Here is a 17,037-nt window from a genome sequence, read left to right as displayed (position 1 = left end):
TTAAAGTCGGCGTTACGCGTGGAATTCGGAACATAAGAGAGCAAGGAGATAGGAATGTTTAAATCCCCATGGTAAAGTGAGCCAGCGGATTCAGACTGGCGCGTAATCAATGACGAAGTTTCTACGTAGGATAAGTCCCGCAGATACTCAAATTCGGGTTGTCCAAACAAGGCAGGTCAGGAATTATATATACCTCGATTATAATTGCCAAGGTAAGCTGCGCTTGATTACACTTATACCGCAAGCGGTAACCAAGGGCGAGGTATGCGGAGATCGGGGTTTCTTACCTTCAGGTTCTATGATAAGGTTAAAGGGTAGTAGTATTTAGATCCCCCGCTCCTATCATCAACTGCCCCTGAATTAGCCGTGAGCAAGGTTCGCTTAATATACTATCATATGTTACATGAGCTCAGTTGTTATACCAAGTTACACACACCTTTCTCCGAGAATTAATAGCTCGAGAGTCTACATACCCAGGTAGATTAACGTAATTGCGGCAATGGAATCACCAATCAAAAAAAGTCGACATGCTATAAGTTGAATATGCTACAATATACTACGAACGAGTGTGATCTCCCCTTTATCCGTATCAGATATTAGCTAGGATAGGGAAATTTGGGGGAGATGAGGCTGAAAGGTTCCGACTACATATCTTGGATATCTAACCTACTTTAAAGGGAATATAGGTAGGGAGTACTATTCATTGCTCATGCTGGCCACCGGGAGTGGCAGACCCACCCCTATACTACCAGACTGCACACCCCTGATAGACGAGGTCATCCTTTGGATACGATTATAAAAAACTGGAACATCTGTTCATGAGTATTATGATGCTGAAAACCCGAGCCGTGTTGGCAGCGGGCATAAGTACCTCCCTAGGTACCTAGTGAAGACTGAGAAGTAGATAGTTGACTAAACTAGGACGATATCATGAGAGTAAACTGTATAAATGAAAGAACTAAAGATATGCGGTTTTAATCTTGTCCTGTTCTCATTCGTCTGGATTATGTGCCTAAAAAATAAAGCATATACTAAACCCGAAGCACAGCCGAATTATACAACTTTACCGATGTCGTCAGCACTTGATAGAAAACTATTGGAATTTAAGGATTCTCCTCACCCAATGTGACTAGGTAGTTAGACGGACTGCCTAAAATTGGATCGACGAAGCGCAATCGGCATTGGCCGGCTAAATTCAACTGCTCCTCGGGCCATCATTATACGACCTACCGAAGACGTTCTCTAGCTTCGATGTTGAAATATACATAGCTTATGTTTAAAGGAGAGTCGTCAATGAGTCTTTTACTCTTCTAAACTTATCTCGTTTAACTGTCAGTCTGTCTAGAAAGACTACCCACCATGCCTTTAGTTCGCAATCCGATCTTGCCCGGCTTCAATGCCGACCCGTCAATACTACGGGTTGGCAGCGACTATTACATCGCTACATCTACCTTTGAATGGTACCCTGGAGTACAGATCCACCACTCTAAAGATCTCGCAAACTGGGAGCTAGTCACGCGCCCCCTGAACCGCAAGTCTCAACTGGATATGCGTGGTGATCCTGATAGTTGCGGCGTGTGGGCGCCCTGTCTTACACATGACGGCGACAAATTCTGGCTTGTATATACAGATGTGAAGCGCAAAGATGGTTCCTTCAAGGACACACACAACTATATTGTCAGCGCTCCATCGATTGAGGGACCTTGGTCTGATCCCGTTTATGTCAATTCTTCCGGGTTTGACCCTTCTCTATTTCACGACGACGATGGTAAGAAGTGGTTCATAAATATGCTACAGGACCATCGGCGCCGACCCCGTTCTTTTGCGGGGATCGTCCTGCAAGAGTTTGACCCTGCGGCGGGCAAGTTAGTTGGCCCGAAGAAAAACATCTTCCGTGGAACGGAGCTAGACCTTGTCGAAGGACCACATCTCTACAAGAGGAATGGATGGTATTATCTTTTGACGGCCGAGGGTGGGACAGCTTATCACCACGCATGCACGCTGGCCCGTTCCCGCGATATTTGGGGTCCATACGACGTGCATCCACAGAAGCATATTCTCACCTCCAAGGATGCCCCGTTTGCCGCTCTGCAGAGAGCCGGCCATGGTGACATTGTAGATACACCCGAGGGGCGGACATATCTCGTACACTTGGCAGGTCGACCAATAACTCAGGAGCGTCGCTGTGTCCTCGGTCGCGAAACTTCCATTCAAGAAGCCTTTTGGAAAGATGACTGGCTATTCGTGAAGAATGGTCCTGTTCCTTCGCTCTACGTTGATGTCCCTGGAGTGCGTGACGACACCCAATACTGGGCGGAGCAAAGATATACCTTCGAGGACGGACTACACAAGGACTTGCAGTGGCTGAGGACACCTGAAACAGAGCGCATTTTTGCTACTCAGGATGGAAAGCTTGTCTTGTTCGGCCGGGAGACTATTGGGTCGTGGTTTGAACAGGCATTGGTCGCGAGACGGCAGACTCACTTCTCTTATGACGCCGAAACAACGATCGATTTCTCACCAACCGACGAGAGGCAATTTGCAGGACTCACTGCATACTACTGCCGCTACAACTTCTTCTATCTTACCGTGACGGCCCATTCCGACGGCCAAAGAGAGCTACTCATTTTGACATCGGAGGGCTCTTGGCCCGACGGCAAACTCACCACACCCCTTGCAGACCCTGTGCAGATCCCTAATGAAGGAAAAGTAAGACTGGCGTTAACGATTCGCGGTCGCGAACTGCAATTCCTTTACGCGTTACACGGCGATGAGCTGAAGAAAATTGGACCGGTTTATGACGCGTCTATTCTTTCTGACGAATGTGGTGGACATCAGGCCCATGGGAGCTTCACAGGGGCGTTTGTGGGAGTGGCGTGTTCTGATGTAAACGGGACCGCGTTACCGGCTACTTTTGATTATTTTACGTATCGTCCCGTCGAATATGAGACTGACAGATATGATGTATAACAGCTTTACGATATTTTTGTTCAAATTAGGCTTAAATACACAACTAAGTAGGTACCTATCTACATCTATTAAGCTTATAATAAGTAAATATTTATATTGATGCTTTGATTGTTATGATTTCTCTTTAACCTAAGCCCTTAAAGTGCCTATTTACGGTCCAAAGTTAAGTGATTCTGTGGGATCTAGTAATAATTGATTAGTTCAATCAATGATCATATAGTATTGTCATACTAATAAAAGCAGAAGTCCTGAGTTCTAGGGGGGAAGTTCATTTGATGGGGATCAAGGTACGGGTGTTGTCGCTTGAAATAACTCCCTACATTAGGTATACTAAGCTATGACAATCTTAACTATCTTAGGATAAACTTTAGGCAGACGATGCCTTGTGAGCCTCTCACGTCCTTACGTTTGATATACGCGAGTCTAACAAACCATATACTCAAGGAACTACGTGGTATTATCAACTTGGCTATGCGATGAAAAGAGGGGCTGCTATAGATAATAATAAGTATCAAAGGTGCTCTAGGCGCAGAAAGAACATTGGCGGTGAATAGAATGGATTATAGAATTCTATATGTAGGTGATTTGCTAGATTATGGATTGTTAGTGAGTCATAGTCCTCTCCTAGGGGTCTAGGTCTTGGTACCTTGTCCCTTGTTACCGCCATATTTCGTGTAAGTGGGTTTAAGCCTTTGCTGCCTAGGCACACGGACTGCAATAGAAGGGTATATAGGTAGATATACCTCGTCCCGAACAACGAGAAAACCGATTATTATTCTCTCCAGCCTTACAAATTAGATCACTCCCTTACTCACATATCAGTTACCTAAGCCATGTATTCCGAAAAGGAGCCCGAAGATGAAATTGTTCACAATGAGGAGACGAAGGCACTACTAGAAGAGCTTCGTGAGTCGATGACTATTAGTCGTGAGAGTTTTGTCTTTGCCTGTGGCGGATCCGTCCCTATTGGCCATCAATAAGTTGATAATTCACAGCAACCGGCGGAAACGGCCCCTGCGCAGTCCTCTACTCAAGACGGTAAAACTACCACCACGTCGAGCCCTTTATTATTACCCATTCCACCTAGCCATATGATTCTTCGATGGGATTCTCCCAACCAACCCATGCCCAGCTCGCACTGCAAGCTTAAATTTCCGATTGAACCATCTACATTAGAAAATTTGGCTCGCTTGGTGGCTGATATGAACCCTGCTACATTTGGTCTTGGTGGGAAAGATGTATACGATGAAAGTTATCGCAAGGCTTCAAAGCTCGACCCATCTCAGTTCTCCTTGAATTTCTCCCCATATGAATGTGGAATCATCGATTCGGTTGCACAGATACTGCTTCCAGATTGGAAAGCGGGCAGTAGCAAGCATAGAAGCGTTAGGGCAGAGTTGTATAAGCTGAATGTGAGTGTTATCTGAGTAGCATCCAACATTATTAGTTCTGGGTCTAGATACTGATGAAACGACAGATTTACGTCGGTACGTCCGGTCACTTCCGTGCACACGTAGACACCCCACGCTCCGAGTCCCAATTCGGGTCGCTTGTCGTTTGTCTACCGGTTGCTCACGAGGGTGGCCAACTCGAGGTCCGGCACAATGGCAAGACTATATCATTTGACTGGTCCAAGCTTGACATCAATCAACCATCTATTCGATGGGCAGCATTCTACAGTGACTGCGAGCACGAAGTCTTCCAGGTTCAATCTGGGCACCGCATTACGCTGACATATAATCTTTATGCCATGCGTGGAATTGGCCAACTAACTAGCCACCCTAAACCTCTAGATTTGGCCCAGGTACCTCTATACAAACATATGCATACCGTCATTAGTCAAGAGAAATTCATGCCAGAAGGTAAGCACAATATTCGACATCAATTTGAACTTATAACTAAATACAGCAATCTTAAATTAGGCGGATACCTAGGCTTCTATACGACACATGGTTATCCTCATACTAGTAGACGCTTTAGTGGACCAGGTACGCTTAAAGGCCTCGACATGGCCATATGGGAGTGCTTTCAGGCTCTTGGGTGTTCTGTGTACCTACGTCCGGTTGGTCAAGAGAAATACTACGACTCAAAGCGCAAAGGGGCTTTTGACCAGCGGGGACAGATATGGATTGGTGGAATGTTACATGTGGCTGGACTCAACAACTTTAAAAGATATAACGAGGAGATGGAGTCCCCGGAGGTCGTATTTAAAGCATGGTCTAAACTAGGTAAGGGGCCAAAGTTTCGCTACTCAGACATCGCCTGGTTGAATGACCCGGGAAAAAGGGAATTTCAGTTCTCTTATCTCGTGGAAAGTAGTACCTAGAGCTTGAAATATTCATATGTGGTAGCAATTTACTAATTACGTGTCTTCCTAGTATGGTAACCAAGCATCGGAGGATGCGCTTTACTCGGTCTGTGCTATTCTTGTCAAGGTGCCACCTTATGCAGAAAGGGTTAGAGACAAGGCTTAGATTCTCCTTCAACCTCGTCGTGGTTTATCCACACTTGGGAGTCAACTACGATAGTAGCATGCTTACTAAATATTCACTCATTTGATAGATAGCCAGAGCCTACTCTCCTAATCGATCAATATACCACTCTGCAGCACTTATACAACACTATTACTGGGACGCAGTGATATGGTATGTATTACAAGTGCGCTGTGGCGATTCTACTAGTATCTGGTGAGGCCTATGTACCTATGTACGGCTAGGACTTCATTAGCCAACGTATGTGTGACTTTTCATTTCTTTCCTTTTCTGTCAAATTTAACGGCACTCCAACCCCGTAAGGTAAGAATAAAGTTGCCCACCAATCTAATGTAACTGCCTGACCATATAAGTTCAAAAAGAAACGTGAAGCGGGATAAGTATGATCGTAGGCTTACTAGAACCTACGGGGGTTAAGCCCACGGCGACATATAGAACAGCCTAGAATTCCCAGGATTGCCTTGAACCATACAAAGAAACAAGATCTCTACGCTCTACCAGGTAAAATGACGAGTAATAATGCTTCGACTATAATATCTGAAGTTCTAGGTAAATTCTTCGGAAACCTTTGTTTGACTTCGATCCAATATGGTAGTCGGCTCAGGAATGTTCTAACAGATATAATTAAGCATTCGAACCAACACGACTAGATCTTAGAAATGATGTAAGCTCTAATTAAATAAAAGAGTGCCCATCTAGGCATTGACTATAAATACCATGATAACCCGCATGCTAAAAATATATTTACCAACCTATACTTAGAACTAACACAACGTACAAATTATGTCGCCGTGGGACGAGAAGTTAAAACTTCTCGGTAAATACACCCATGTAGTAATACATGTGGATGAGACCCAGGATTGCTCAATAGACATAACTTCGGCTGCGACAAATGCTTCCAACCCTAAGTTTGCGAGGGCGTTAAACCTAAAAGTAGGACCTGCTATTAAAGGGGATGAGCCTAAAGAAAGAACGAAAACCACAAGCATGAAGATAACACTTTCCGTAGACAACGTGTCCACGGATTTACCTGGGGTTTCGGAACAGGGCGAAGTGAGAAATATAGCTACTATGCTTGATGGGCGCGGCATTTGTTTAAATTTTACGACCTCGAGAAGCCCAAAGGTGCTTGAAATACCCCTAACAGAAGTCTCAAAACAACCTGAACCCTTTGCTACTCACGGCTTAACAAAACGGGACTGGGAGGAGTTGGAAGGTGAACAAGCTCTACAAAGATATAAGAACTGAAATGGGCAATTACTTACCAATCTATAGCTTCCCAGGAGCGAGTACCACGGTTTCTCTTTCGATGTTTCGGTCCGAAGTCTGGGGGTGACCCTGATTTGAATACCATAAATGGGATTATCCCACGGGGTTTTCTTGACGGCAGTGAACCAACCGACATGTACATGACTAACCGTCTCGGTGCAATGATCATTAATCACCTAGAAGGATCGATGACCTGGACTAAGTTCAGCTCGTGGGCAAGCTGTATAACCTGCGCCAGTATGTAATCCGTAGAGCGCCCAACGCAGCCCCCTTTATGAACTGTACCTATACGCGATACAAATTCCCTCATTACCTAAACTACCCTTCAACTTTTGCTTCCAGATGCGTCTGTTGCCGTATCATAACATTAGTAAAAGATGTAATATATATTGACATTAGTTACTGCAGTGAAATACGCCTCTGATAGAAGCTATATAGCGATCATCGATAGAGCATTACTAGCTCCACATGTCAAGATCTACCACGTCCCAGATCTATGTAAAGCCGGCCTTTGTGGCGTTGCACGTGCACAGGATTATATAGAAGACCATGACCGCGAATACTTGGCATACGGACCGATCAATGGTCCCGCATTTCACTGTGTAAAATATGAGGACTTCCAGACCGGATACGGGAACCTTTACCACAGCCAGATATACGACGAACACCCGAGTAGAACAGTCGCCAAAGCAAGACAATTAGCCGAACTTTTTCGCCCTCCCCATGATGAACGACCTGATACTGGAGGCAGCCCTGCGGGCTGCACAATATGCCCGAGTTTACATAATTGCGCATGTGCCAGATACTGCCCATTGAGTTACTTTCCTATTTGGGCCATGGAAAAAATTCGACACAATAACCCCTCGTAAACTCGGGCATAATCATAGCGCTCACAGTAATCTTCTCGTGCTTGCAATTTGACGGTGTTATGGATAAGCGGCCAAATATACTGAAGAAGGAGGAGCTGCTTAATACCCTCGTCTTATATCTTCGCCGCGAACTTGAGAGTATCAATTTGCCACCTGTTGGTAATAATAAGCTCGCCCTCATCAACCCCAATATGTATGTAGGGCCCCACCGGCATCTACAGCAAACAGTCCATTCATGGAGATGCATCGAAGAAAAAGTCAGGTCAGGTGAGATGTTTCCCTACCTGGGTAGATAGGTACTCGGTAGGAGGTAGCTATGCGCCAAGAGGGCGGGTTTGGATAACACCTCTACCATGGCTTACAAGTTTCGTAGAAGAATTAACATAATGGGGACATAATTATTAGCTTAATTCGATGCATAAGTTCTGGAATCTAGGAGGTGACAATGAATAGAATAAATGAACTCCTAGAGCATGGTAGTCTGTTTTCCTTGCTTAAAATATCCCCTAATCTTCACATAGTTTTTAACGATAGTAGAATATGATCGACTCTGTAAGATTGTACAATAAAATTTGGTAGATAATTAAAAGAACAAGAAATCTTCTATAAACATCGCTAACATCGTACATAGAGGCAGTTAACCTTTAAGGATTGATAAGGCCTTCTCCAGGTCTTGCTTCAAATCCACATCCCAGATCCAACTCATGCGCGACTTGAAGTTTCTTTCAATGGCCTCAAGATCGTCACCTTCGAGTTCGAACTCGTATAGCATGCCTGCCTCTCTACTGGTTTTTACCAACTTGAGGGTTCTCGGCCGCCTTACCTCATCGTATGCTTGGAATGCCTTGTTAAGATCCTGGGTGCTCTTTGCTGCTCCTATGAGACGGCTTAGGATATAGCAGTCTTCAATGCACATACCGGCACCTGCGCCCTGGTGAGGCGTGGTACCGTGCGCAGCATCGCCGAGGAGACATATTCGAGGGCTTAACCCGTAGTAAGTCTCTGCAGGTGGATCATTAAAGAGAGCCCAGACGTCTCTTTTCTGCATAGAGTTGATGATGGAATGCACAGCAGGGTCCCATGTACTATAATCGTCCAGCATTTTCTCCTTTGATGCTTTAACCACCCACTGTGGATCGGTCCATGTGTCGCAAGAGCTGAAGGCCACGACTATGATACGATAATTAGCTTAAAGTAGGGGAGGGATTTTCTTAGAATACCAACCATTCATAGTCTTACCCTTCTCAATTGGAAAGGTAAGCAGATGACGATGATATCCCATCCATAACTGGGGGTTTTCGGCTATTTCGGCGCCTAGTAACTCTACGGCTCGTTCCATCGGTATCAACCCCCTATATGCGTATTTTCCAGAGAACACGGCTTTCGACTGTTCGCCCAGCAGTATCTCCCTAGTCTTGGATTTTATTCCATCACAACCTATCACAGCACTATGCTGCGCCGTAGTCCCGTCCGCGAAGTGCAAAACAGCATCCTGTGACCCGTCTGTAGCGTTGCTGATGTTAACTAGCCTCTTACCGAACTTCGACACTGAGTCTGGTATCAGCGTGAGAAGGTCATCTAGGAAATGTGCTCGATGCACACCACCGGCAAGTCTATCGTCGGTGTACTGAACGTCAAAAATTGGGTCTCCGACTCTCAACCCCTCCTTTTCCTTCTGCTTCAGCACTCCATCTGGGCCTGCCTTTCTCTGATCGCCAACCCTGATCGTGAACCAGTTCTTTCGCTTGCTCTCCCAACCAAGAGTAACACGTCGCTCAAGCCCTTCAAACAGCTTGGGGGAGATAAGTTCAACGGCAGTGACAGCATTTGGCCCGAACCCTAAGCCGGCGCCAATCTCGGTAAATTTCGAGGCAGATTCGTAAACTGTGAAGGGCACATTCTGCTGAAGGAGGGCAACTGCGAGTGTAAGTCCGCTTATACCGCCCCCGACTATAGCAATATCAAATGGCTTTGCGGTAGTCATGGTGTAATTAGAATCGACGGTTAGAGTCTAGAGATATTGGAGTGTGTAGTTGTGTGGGGCTTCAATACATAAAAGTGACGACACTCCGAGTAGCAGCTAGGGTTCTTATAGCACAACGAAACAGTAGTATTGGGGAAATATTAATACGATGTCGTTAATATGCCTCCATCCACTACCGGTGACGAATGCACAAGGAGCGTGAATTCGGTGCATCGGAGACGCGATAGGGGTATGATGATGTCTTTAGGTGAGCTTACCGTAGACCTGTAGGCTGTGGATGTGCGGCCGATTAATCCCGTGTTGGTTGCAACCCTGGTTATCATATCATTATCGCCTAATCACCAACGAGAAGTTGTCTCTTCTCCGAATTCTGTCGGGATTCGGGTTACCCGGCCTAAACCCATCTTCCGTGTTGCCATGTCTGTCTCGGCCTCGGCAAAGGATCGCGGCTCCGATGACTATAAACTCAGCATTATGTTAAGATTATGTTAAGATTATGTCAAGGTATAAGTAATGCATCTAGTGGCCATTTTGAGGGACGATTACTGAGCGCAAAAGTATCAAACAGTTATTTCCGGTTGTCGGCGAAGTTAAGGAGGCGTCACTCGTGATCCCTTAGACGCGATAAGCAGCCATTTCACTACTAGGAAATATGTAACTGGTCTTGCGCTTATTAAGGTAACGGGGATAAGTTTATAGATATTATACTACCTTCTCTAGTCTATTCCTTAATGCAGCATTCTCAATGCTCATCACATTTCCGGCGGCGTTGATGTTAAAGATAAACTGGTCCAACGGTTTGGAGCCGTACATGATCCCTGCGACGCTGACCCAAGTCGAGCAGTCCGTCGTAAAAGGTTCCGAGGCGTCAGGCAAGCTTAGGTCCTCAAATACTGCCTTGAACGCAACTCTTTTCCCTCCGTCAGACGTCGCGTCCCACAACCCAGATGGATAAAGTCGAACGCTTGGCTGAATTTTGTCCCAATAATCTTTGGTCACGTTTCGGCTCATGGCTACAGAATACCATAGCAAGTTCGTTCCATTGCTAATCCACGAACTTAGACTCAGGCCAGGGGTTTTACTGTCAACCACGATGCTTAAAGATGAATTCACCGCAGAATTAGAGTTCTTATATGTTCCATCATAGAGCGCATCTGCCTGGATGCGTGCCGTGTTCACCATGGTTGGGAGGTAAGTATTCGACAACGTGTCTGCTATATCCATAGGTAAACTAGGGGGAACATCACCAGCAGCCAAGATGGAGAATCCGATATTAAAGTCTGGGATGATAGCCAGCAAGGTACTATACATCCCTAGACTTCCGGCTTTGTTAAAGGTGGTTGCGAATTGGTAAGGCGAATCTGTGATCATAATATCAATATATCAGCGAGTTATTCAGGGTTGATTTGCGTACCTTCAGAAAATTGAAGCTGACGTACACCCCACGGTGCACCTACGCTAGATCTTGGATCTGAGCTGAAGCTCATGGGCTTGAGCCATCTTCTCGTCGTAGATGGTGGTAGAAGAGTAGATCTTAATATGGCTCTGCCGACTCGGGATAAATCCGAGGAGGATGCATACATATTGCCGGTACTTCCCATTGGTGAGTTACTTAAGAACTCGTGACAAGTAGGTACTTCAGGATCGTACTTACGGCAACTCATTTTCCATGTTAAAAGCCCAATTCGTTTCATAGCGACCACCTGGTATAATCCCGAGGGAATCCGCGGGAGTTATGTAGAAAGTACGATTCAAACCAAGGGGCTTGATAACCCTGTCTTGTACTATCTTGCCGAACCATTTCCCCGTCATCTGTTCCAAGGCGTATCTGTCAGAAAGAACCCTTGATGTATGTCATACATAGAGTAAATATTAGAAGTAATAGCAAAACTGCTATATAATAACCGTATAATAATAAAAATTTATTAACGCTTAACCTTTTATCTTTTTACAAAAACGCAAAACGCCTTTTTATATATTTATTTTATATAGATTTATATTTAATTTATATTAACTTTATTTATATTTTAACAAAATTACCTTTTTTTATAATACTTTTATTTTTAAAAGTAATAATTGGTTAAAAAGTTATTACAATATATATACGTTTTTATAATATTTTTTAATATTATTTTTTACAATTTTTATAAATTTTTTGTAAATTTTATCGTTATTATATAATTTCCTTATTTTATATATAAATAATAAAAGTAATAATAATATATATAAACGTTATTATCTTTTTTTTTTATTTTTTTTATTTTTTTTACCTTTTTATTTTCTTTTTAATCCTTTATTTTATCCTAATATATTAACATCTTTAATTATATTTAATTTATTTTTTACCAAAATTTATTATATAATATATTAATAATATTATTATATTTTTATATAATAACGTTTTAAATTTAGTTAATCTTTTACCGTTTTATATATTAAAATTAATAATAAATTATTTTTTTTATAATTATTAAAATTTTTTTAATCGTATTAACTTATAATATAAATATATTTTAAAAATATTAACGTTATTTTAACATATATAAAAATTATTAACTAATTTATAACAACATTTATATTATTAAACATTTATATTATATTTTTAAACAATACCTTAATTTTTATTTTATATATTATCTTTTATTTTTTATAATTTTTTATTAACTTTTTTTATTAAAACAAAATTATTATTGCGCAAAAAAAAATAATAAAATTCTTTTAATAAATTAAAAATTACCAAAATATAAATAAAAAGCATATTATAAAATATTGGTATAAAAAAGTCGAAAATTATAAAAACCGGTTATTAATTATTTATAAAAGTTTTTATTAATAAATTATTAATATAACTATTATTTTCCAAAAAATTCGTAATAATATAATACATTATATATAATTTTAATATATTATAAATTCCGCTTTTTTTTTACCTTTAAAATTTTTATTAACTTTATTTTTTAAAGTTTTAACTTTAATACTAAAAAACTTAAATTTAAATTTAACGTTAAAAGTTTTTTTTAAATATTTATTATAATAAAAATTTTAAAAGCTTTTTTTATTATTTTAATTATTTTTTTACGTTATTATATCCAATTTTAAACTTAAGGTTATTATATTAAAAAACCTATTAAAAATTCTATTTGTCATTTTATAATTTATACCGTAAATCGTTTTTTTAATTAACTTTTTAACTTTTTTATAAATCTTTTTAATAATAATAATATTATTAATATAAATATTTTAACTATTATTATTTTTATTAAAAATATTATAAATAATATTATCTTTAATAAAAATATATTGGTAATAAATTAATTATATTATTATAAAATTATTACTACATATTTATTATATAATTTTTATTTATAATTAACTTTTAATTTCTTTAAAATATTATATATTTTTTCTTATAAATTATTATTATTAATATATTTTTTCTAATAAATTAAATATTATTTATTTTTATTATTTTTTTTATACTTTAATATTATTTTAATTATAAATCTATTATTATTAATAAATATTACCTATTATTCCGTAAATTTCTTACCAAATCTTTTGTTATATAATTTTAAATTATTAACATTAAATATATTATATATTTTATAATGCGGTAATAATTTTAATTTATATATTATTTTGTAATACTTAATAATTTTTTTAATTTTAAAAAGTTTTAAATATTTATTTATAAATTTTTTATTAAATTATTTTTGGTTTATATTTTTTATAAAAATTAATATTAATTATTTTTTTATAAATATATATTTTTTTTTATTTTTATTATACCATTTTGCGTAAATTTTATTAAAAGTTCGAAATAAAATTATAATTATTTTTTTAATTTATTAAATTTTATTTATTACTTTTATTCTTTTAATTACGTTATATTTAAAATATAATATTATAAAATTTATAAAACTTTAAAAATTATATTTATTATATAAATAAACTAATATTTATTTATAAGTTAAATAAATTAATATATTATATATTTATTTTATTAAAATCAATTTTTTTACTTAATTATTTTATTTAAAATTATAAAAAATTTATAAATAATATTTTAAATTTTAGTTTTAACATTTTATTTATTTATTTATTTATAAATAAAATATTATATTTAACCGGTATTTTATTATAAAGTAGTGGTATAAAATCGACTAAAATTTATTTGTAAATAAAAACCTTTTATTTAATATAATGTTTTTAAATAAATTTATTTATAAAAATATATATTTAAAAAATACGTTAATTAATTTAAACGCTATAAACTTTTTTATTATTAAAATATATAAAATATATTTCGAAAATTTATTTATTATAATTAAAATATTATTATAATTTTTATTATTACATATTAATAAAATTGGTAACCCGATAATAAAATCTAATAATATTTTTTTATTTGGTCCGTCCGGCACCGGAAAAAATCTTAACTTTCCGTAAAATAAATATTTTTTTACTTTTATTTTTTAATAAATTACATATATATTAATATAATATTTAATATCTTTTTATAAACTATTTTAATAATAATATTTTAATAATTATTAAATTATTTTTACTACCTTTTAATATTTTAATATTAAAATATTATAATAATTTTGAAATATTTTATTATATAATATTAAAAATATATAAATTTTATTTTTAAATTTAAATAAATTATTTTTTAAAAACTATATTAACGTTAATAAATTCTAATTATTTTATTAATTTTTTTATTCGCTTAAAATTACAAAATTATTATTTTTTTATTTTTTACAAATTTTATTTAATAAAAACATATTTAAATTTTTATTACTTCTTAAAATTATTAATATAAAACCATATTTAAACATTTCTTTTACAATTATAATTTTAAAATTATTATTATTATAAAAATTTAAAACGTTTTAATTATTTTCAAACTTCGTTAAAAACCTTAATAACGCTTTTTGCTTTATTCTATATATACTTAATAATAAAATATATATTTTTATAATTACTTTTTACTCGATTACTATAAAATTATTTACTACTATATTAAATATTTCTTAACTATTTTTAAACTTTATTTAAAACTTTAACAATATACCTTTTTTAATTTTAATTTTTTTTATAATATTTACATAATTAAGTTTTTACAATATTTTATTTATTAAATTAAAAATATTTAATTTATAAATAATTTTAAAATTAAAATTAATTAATTTTTTTATTTATTATATTTATTTATTATTTAATTTTAATTTTTTTATAATATATTAAAGATTTAAATAATCCATAATAACTTTTATTATCTTTGGTAAATAAATTAAATAATATTATTATTTTTTAAAAATATTTATTATTATTAACATCTTTATATCCAAAATTATATAATATATTTTAATATTTTATAATTTTTTTGATAAAAACGCTATTAAATACCATATATTTCCGTATAATTATAAAAAAACTACGCCAATGGCTTATTATAAAGCATTAATCTTTAACTAAATCTATAATTTTATATTAAAATAAACTAAAATAAAGGCTTTTACAAATATTAACTTTAATTTTATAAAAACCTTTAACGCCTTGCCTTTTAAATTAAAATAAAATAGCGTTTTTTTTTTTAAAATATTTATTAATAAAATTATTATCTTTAAATAACTATAAATAAATCGTTTATAAAATTTTATAAAACCTAAAAATATTTATATATTATAAATATTATAAAATATTAACTATTTTAAGATTATTAAAACCTTATCTTTATTTATTTTTACTTTATTTATAATTATTATAAAATTTAAAAATATCATTTTATTAATATAAAATTTATATTTTTTTGGATTTATATAAAACTTTTATTCGTGTAACTTTTTAAAAACGTTATAAATATTTTAAATATATTATTTTTTATTTTTTAAATAAATTAAAATATTATTTAAATATATAATATATAATATATTAATTAAATTTATAAAAACTTTATTAATATAATTTTAAAATAAAATTAAAACGTTTAATAGTTTAAATAATATTATTAAATATTTAAAATATTTATATTTAATATAAAATATTATTTTCCATTCGTTTTTTACCTTAATATATAACTGGTAATACGCGTTTTTTAAATTTAATTTTATAAAATATTTTATTTTTAAAAGCCTATTTAAAATCTTATTAATTAAAAAAAAAACGATATAATCCTTTTTTATAATTTTATTTAAACTATAATAATTAACGCATAATTATAACTTTTTTCTTAGTTTCGAAACAAATAATACCGGGGCTTTTGCTAGGTTTTTAAAAAATTAAATCTATTTTTTTTACAAAACGCTATTAATATATTCCTTAAAAATTCTTAATTTTGTTTTTGTTAAAAAATAAATTAAATTAAATAAAAACTTTTTATTTTTTTCAAAATTAATAAAATGGTTTTAATCTTAATATTTTAAAAAAATAAATACTTTTTATATATTAAAAACATTTGTAAATTTTTTATATTTTTTAAAAATAAAGAATATTATTATTTTACTAAATATTTTTTGTAAATTAAAATATTATAAAATTATAATATTATTATTACTTTTTATTACCGTTATTATAAACATTATTATTTTTTTTATTTTTTATATAATTTTATATATTTCTTTTTTTTTTTATATTAAACTTATATTTTTAAATTTAATAAAATAATATTATATTCTATTAAATCTTTTTAAAATAACGCCAATTTTTATAATCTATAATATTTTTAATATAATTTTATAGTTAAAATCTTATTTTATTATATTAATAAAATTAATAACCTTTTATATAATTTCTTAATTATTTTTAACCTTTATAATAATATAAAATTACGTTAATATCTTTTTTTTTTCGAAAAATTTTTTTATTTTTTTTTTTAAAATAAAATCTTTTTATATTTTTAATAAAACGCAATTAACCTTAACTAAATTATAATTAAATTTTATATTTATAAAGATTTTAAAAAAGATTTATTTATTTTTTATTTATAACTTTACTGCTATTTTAAAATAAATTTAAAAAAGGGTTAAACCTTATTAAAAATTTTAAACATTTTTTATTTATATTAAAATATTATTCGAATTAATTATTAATATATTATTACTTAATTATAAATATTTATAAACAAAATATTTATATTTTTAACATTTATAATAAATAATTTTTAAATAATAAAATTTAATATAATTTTTTTTTTTATAATTAAAATAACCTATTAAATATCTTAAACCTTTAACGTTTAAAATAAAAATAAAAATAGATTTTTTACTTTAATTAATAATGTTTTATTTATTTTTAATAATATTATAATTATTACTTTTTTATTATATTATTTTAATACTAAATTTTTTAACTTTTTTTTTAATATTTTTTTATATTTTTTTACTAATTTTTATAAATAAGTTTAAATAATTTTATTTTATTTTTTAATTTATTATATATTACCGAT

The 17,037-nt window shown here is 33.6% G+C and overlaps 4 protein-coding genes across 4 annotated transcripts; 2 read left to right on the top strand and 2 right to left on the bottom strand.

The window, feature by feature from the left end:
• The first annotated feature begins 742 nt into the window (after nucleotides 1-742).
• Nucleotides 743-3,084, top strand: F4817DRAFT_332595 (glycoside hydrolase family 43 protein). The gene has a single exon (XM_049302670.1). The coding sequence runs from the start codon at nucleotides 1,360-1,362 to the stop codon at nucleotides 2,968-2,970; it is 1,611 nt and encodes a 536-aa protein (XP_049160756.1). The 5' UTR covers nucleotides 743-1,359; the 3' UTR covers nucleotides 2,971-3,084.
• Nucleotides 3,085-3,803: 719 nt separating this feature from the next.
• Nucleotides 3,804-5,444, top strand: F4817DRAFT_364087 (uncharacterized protein; the record flags this gene model as incomplete). Its single annotated transcript, XM_049306710.1, has 5 exons — nucleotides 3,804-3,908; nucleotides 3,966-4,382; nucleotides 4,448-4,832; nucleotides 4,893-5,173; nucleotides 5,349-5,444. The coding sequence occupies 5 exons, from the start codon at nucleotides 3,804-3,806 to the stop codon at nucleotides 5,442-5,444; spliced, it is 1,284 nt and encodes a 427-aa protein (XP_049160755.1).
• A 2,590-nt stretch (nucleotides 5,445-8,034) lies between these two features.
• Nucleotides 8,035-9,942, bottom strand: F4817DRAFT_332592 (FAD/NAD(P)-binding domain-containing protein). Its single transcript, XM_049302669.1, has 2 exons — nucleotides 8,825-9,942; nucleotides 8,035-8,770 (listed from the first exon to the last, which is right to left on the bottom strand). Exons 1-2 carry the CDS (start codon nucleotides 9,582-9,584, stop codon nucleotides 8,238-8,240), a joined length of 1,293 nt encoding a protein of 430 aa, XP_049160754.1. The 5' UTR covers nucleotides 9,585-9,942; the 3' UTR covers nucleotides 8,035-8,237.
• Nucleotides 9,943-10,142: 200 nt separating this feature from the next.
• F4817DRAFT_332591 (beta-lactamase/transpeptidase-like protein) lies at nucleotides 10,143-11,438 on the bottom strand. The gene is made up of 3 exons (XM_049302668.1): nucleotides 11,239-11,438; nucleotides 10,999-11,177; nucleotides 10,143-10,945 (listed from the first exon to the last, which is right to left on the bottom strand). Exons 1-3 carry the CDS (start codon nucleotides 11,394-11,396, stop codon nucleotides 10,287-10,289), a joined length of 996 nt encoding a protein of 331 aa, XP_049160753.1. The 5' UTR covers nucleotides 11,397-11,438; the 3' UTR covers nucleotides 10,143-10,286.
• Between the last annotated feature and the right edge of the window lie 5,599 nt (nucleotides 11,439-17,037).

The sequence above is a fragment of the Daldinia loculata genome (assembly GCF_022478755.1).
Source record: "Daldinia loculata strain CBS 113971 unplaced genomic scaffold F4817scaffold_14, whole genome shotgun sequence".
NCBI lineage: Eukaryota > Fungi > Ascomycota > Sordariomycetes > Xylariales > Hypoxylaceae > Daldinia > Daldinia loculata.
This window is presented reverse-complemented; position numbering and strand designations above follow the sequence as displayed.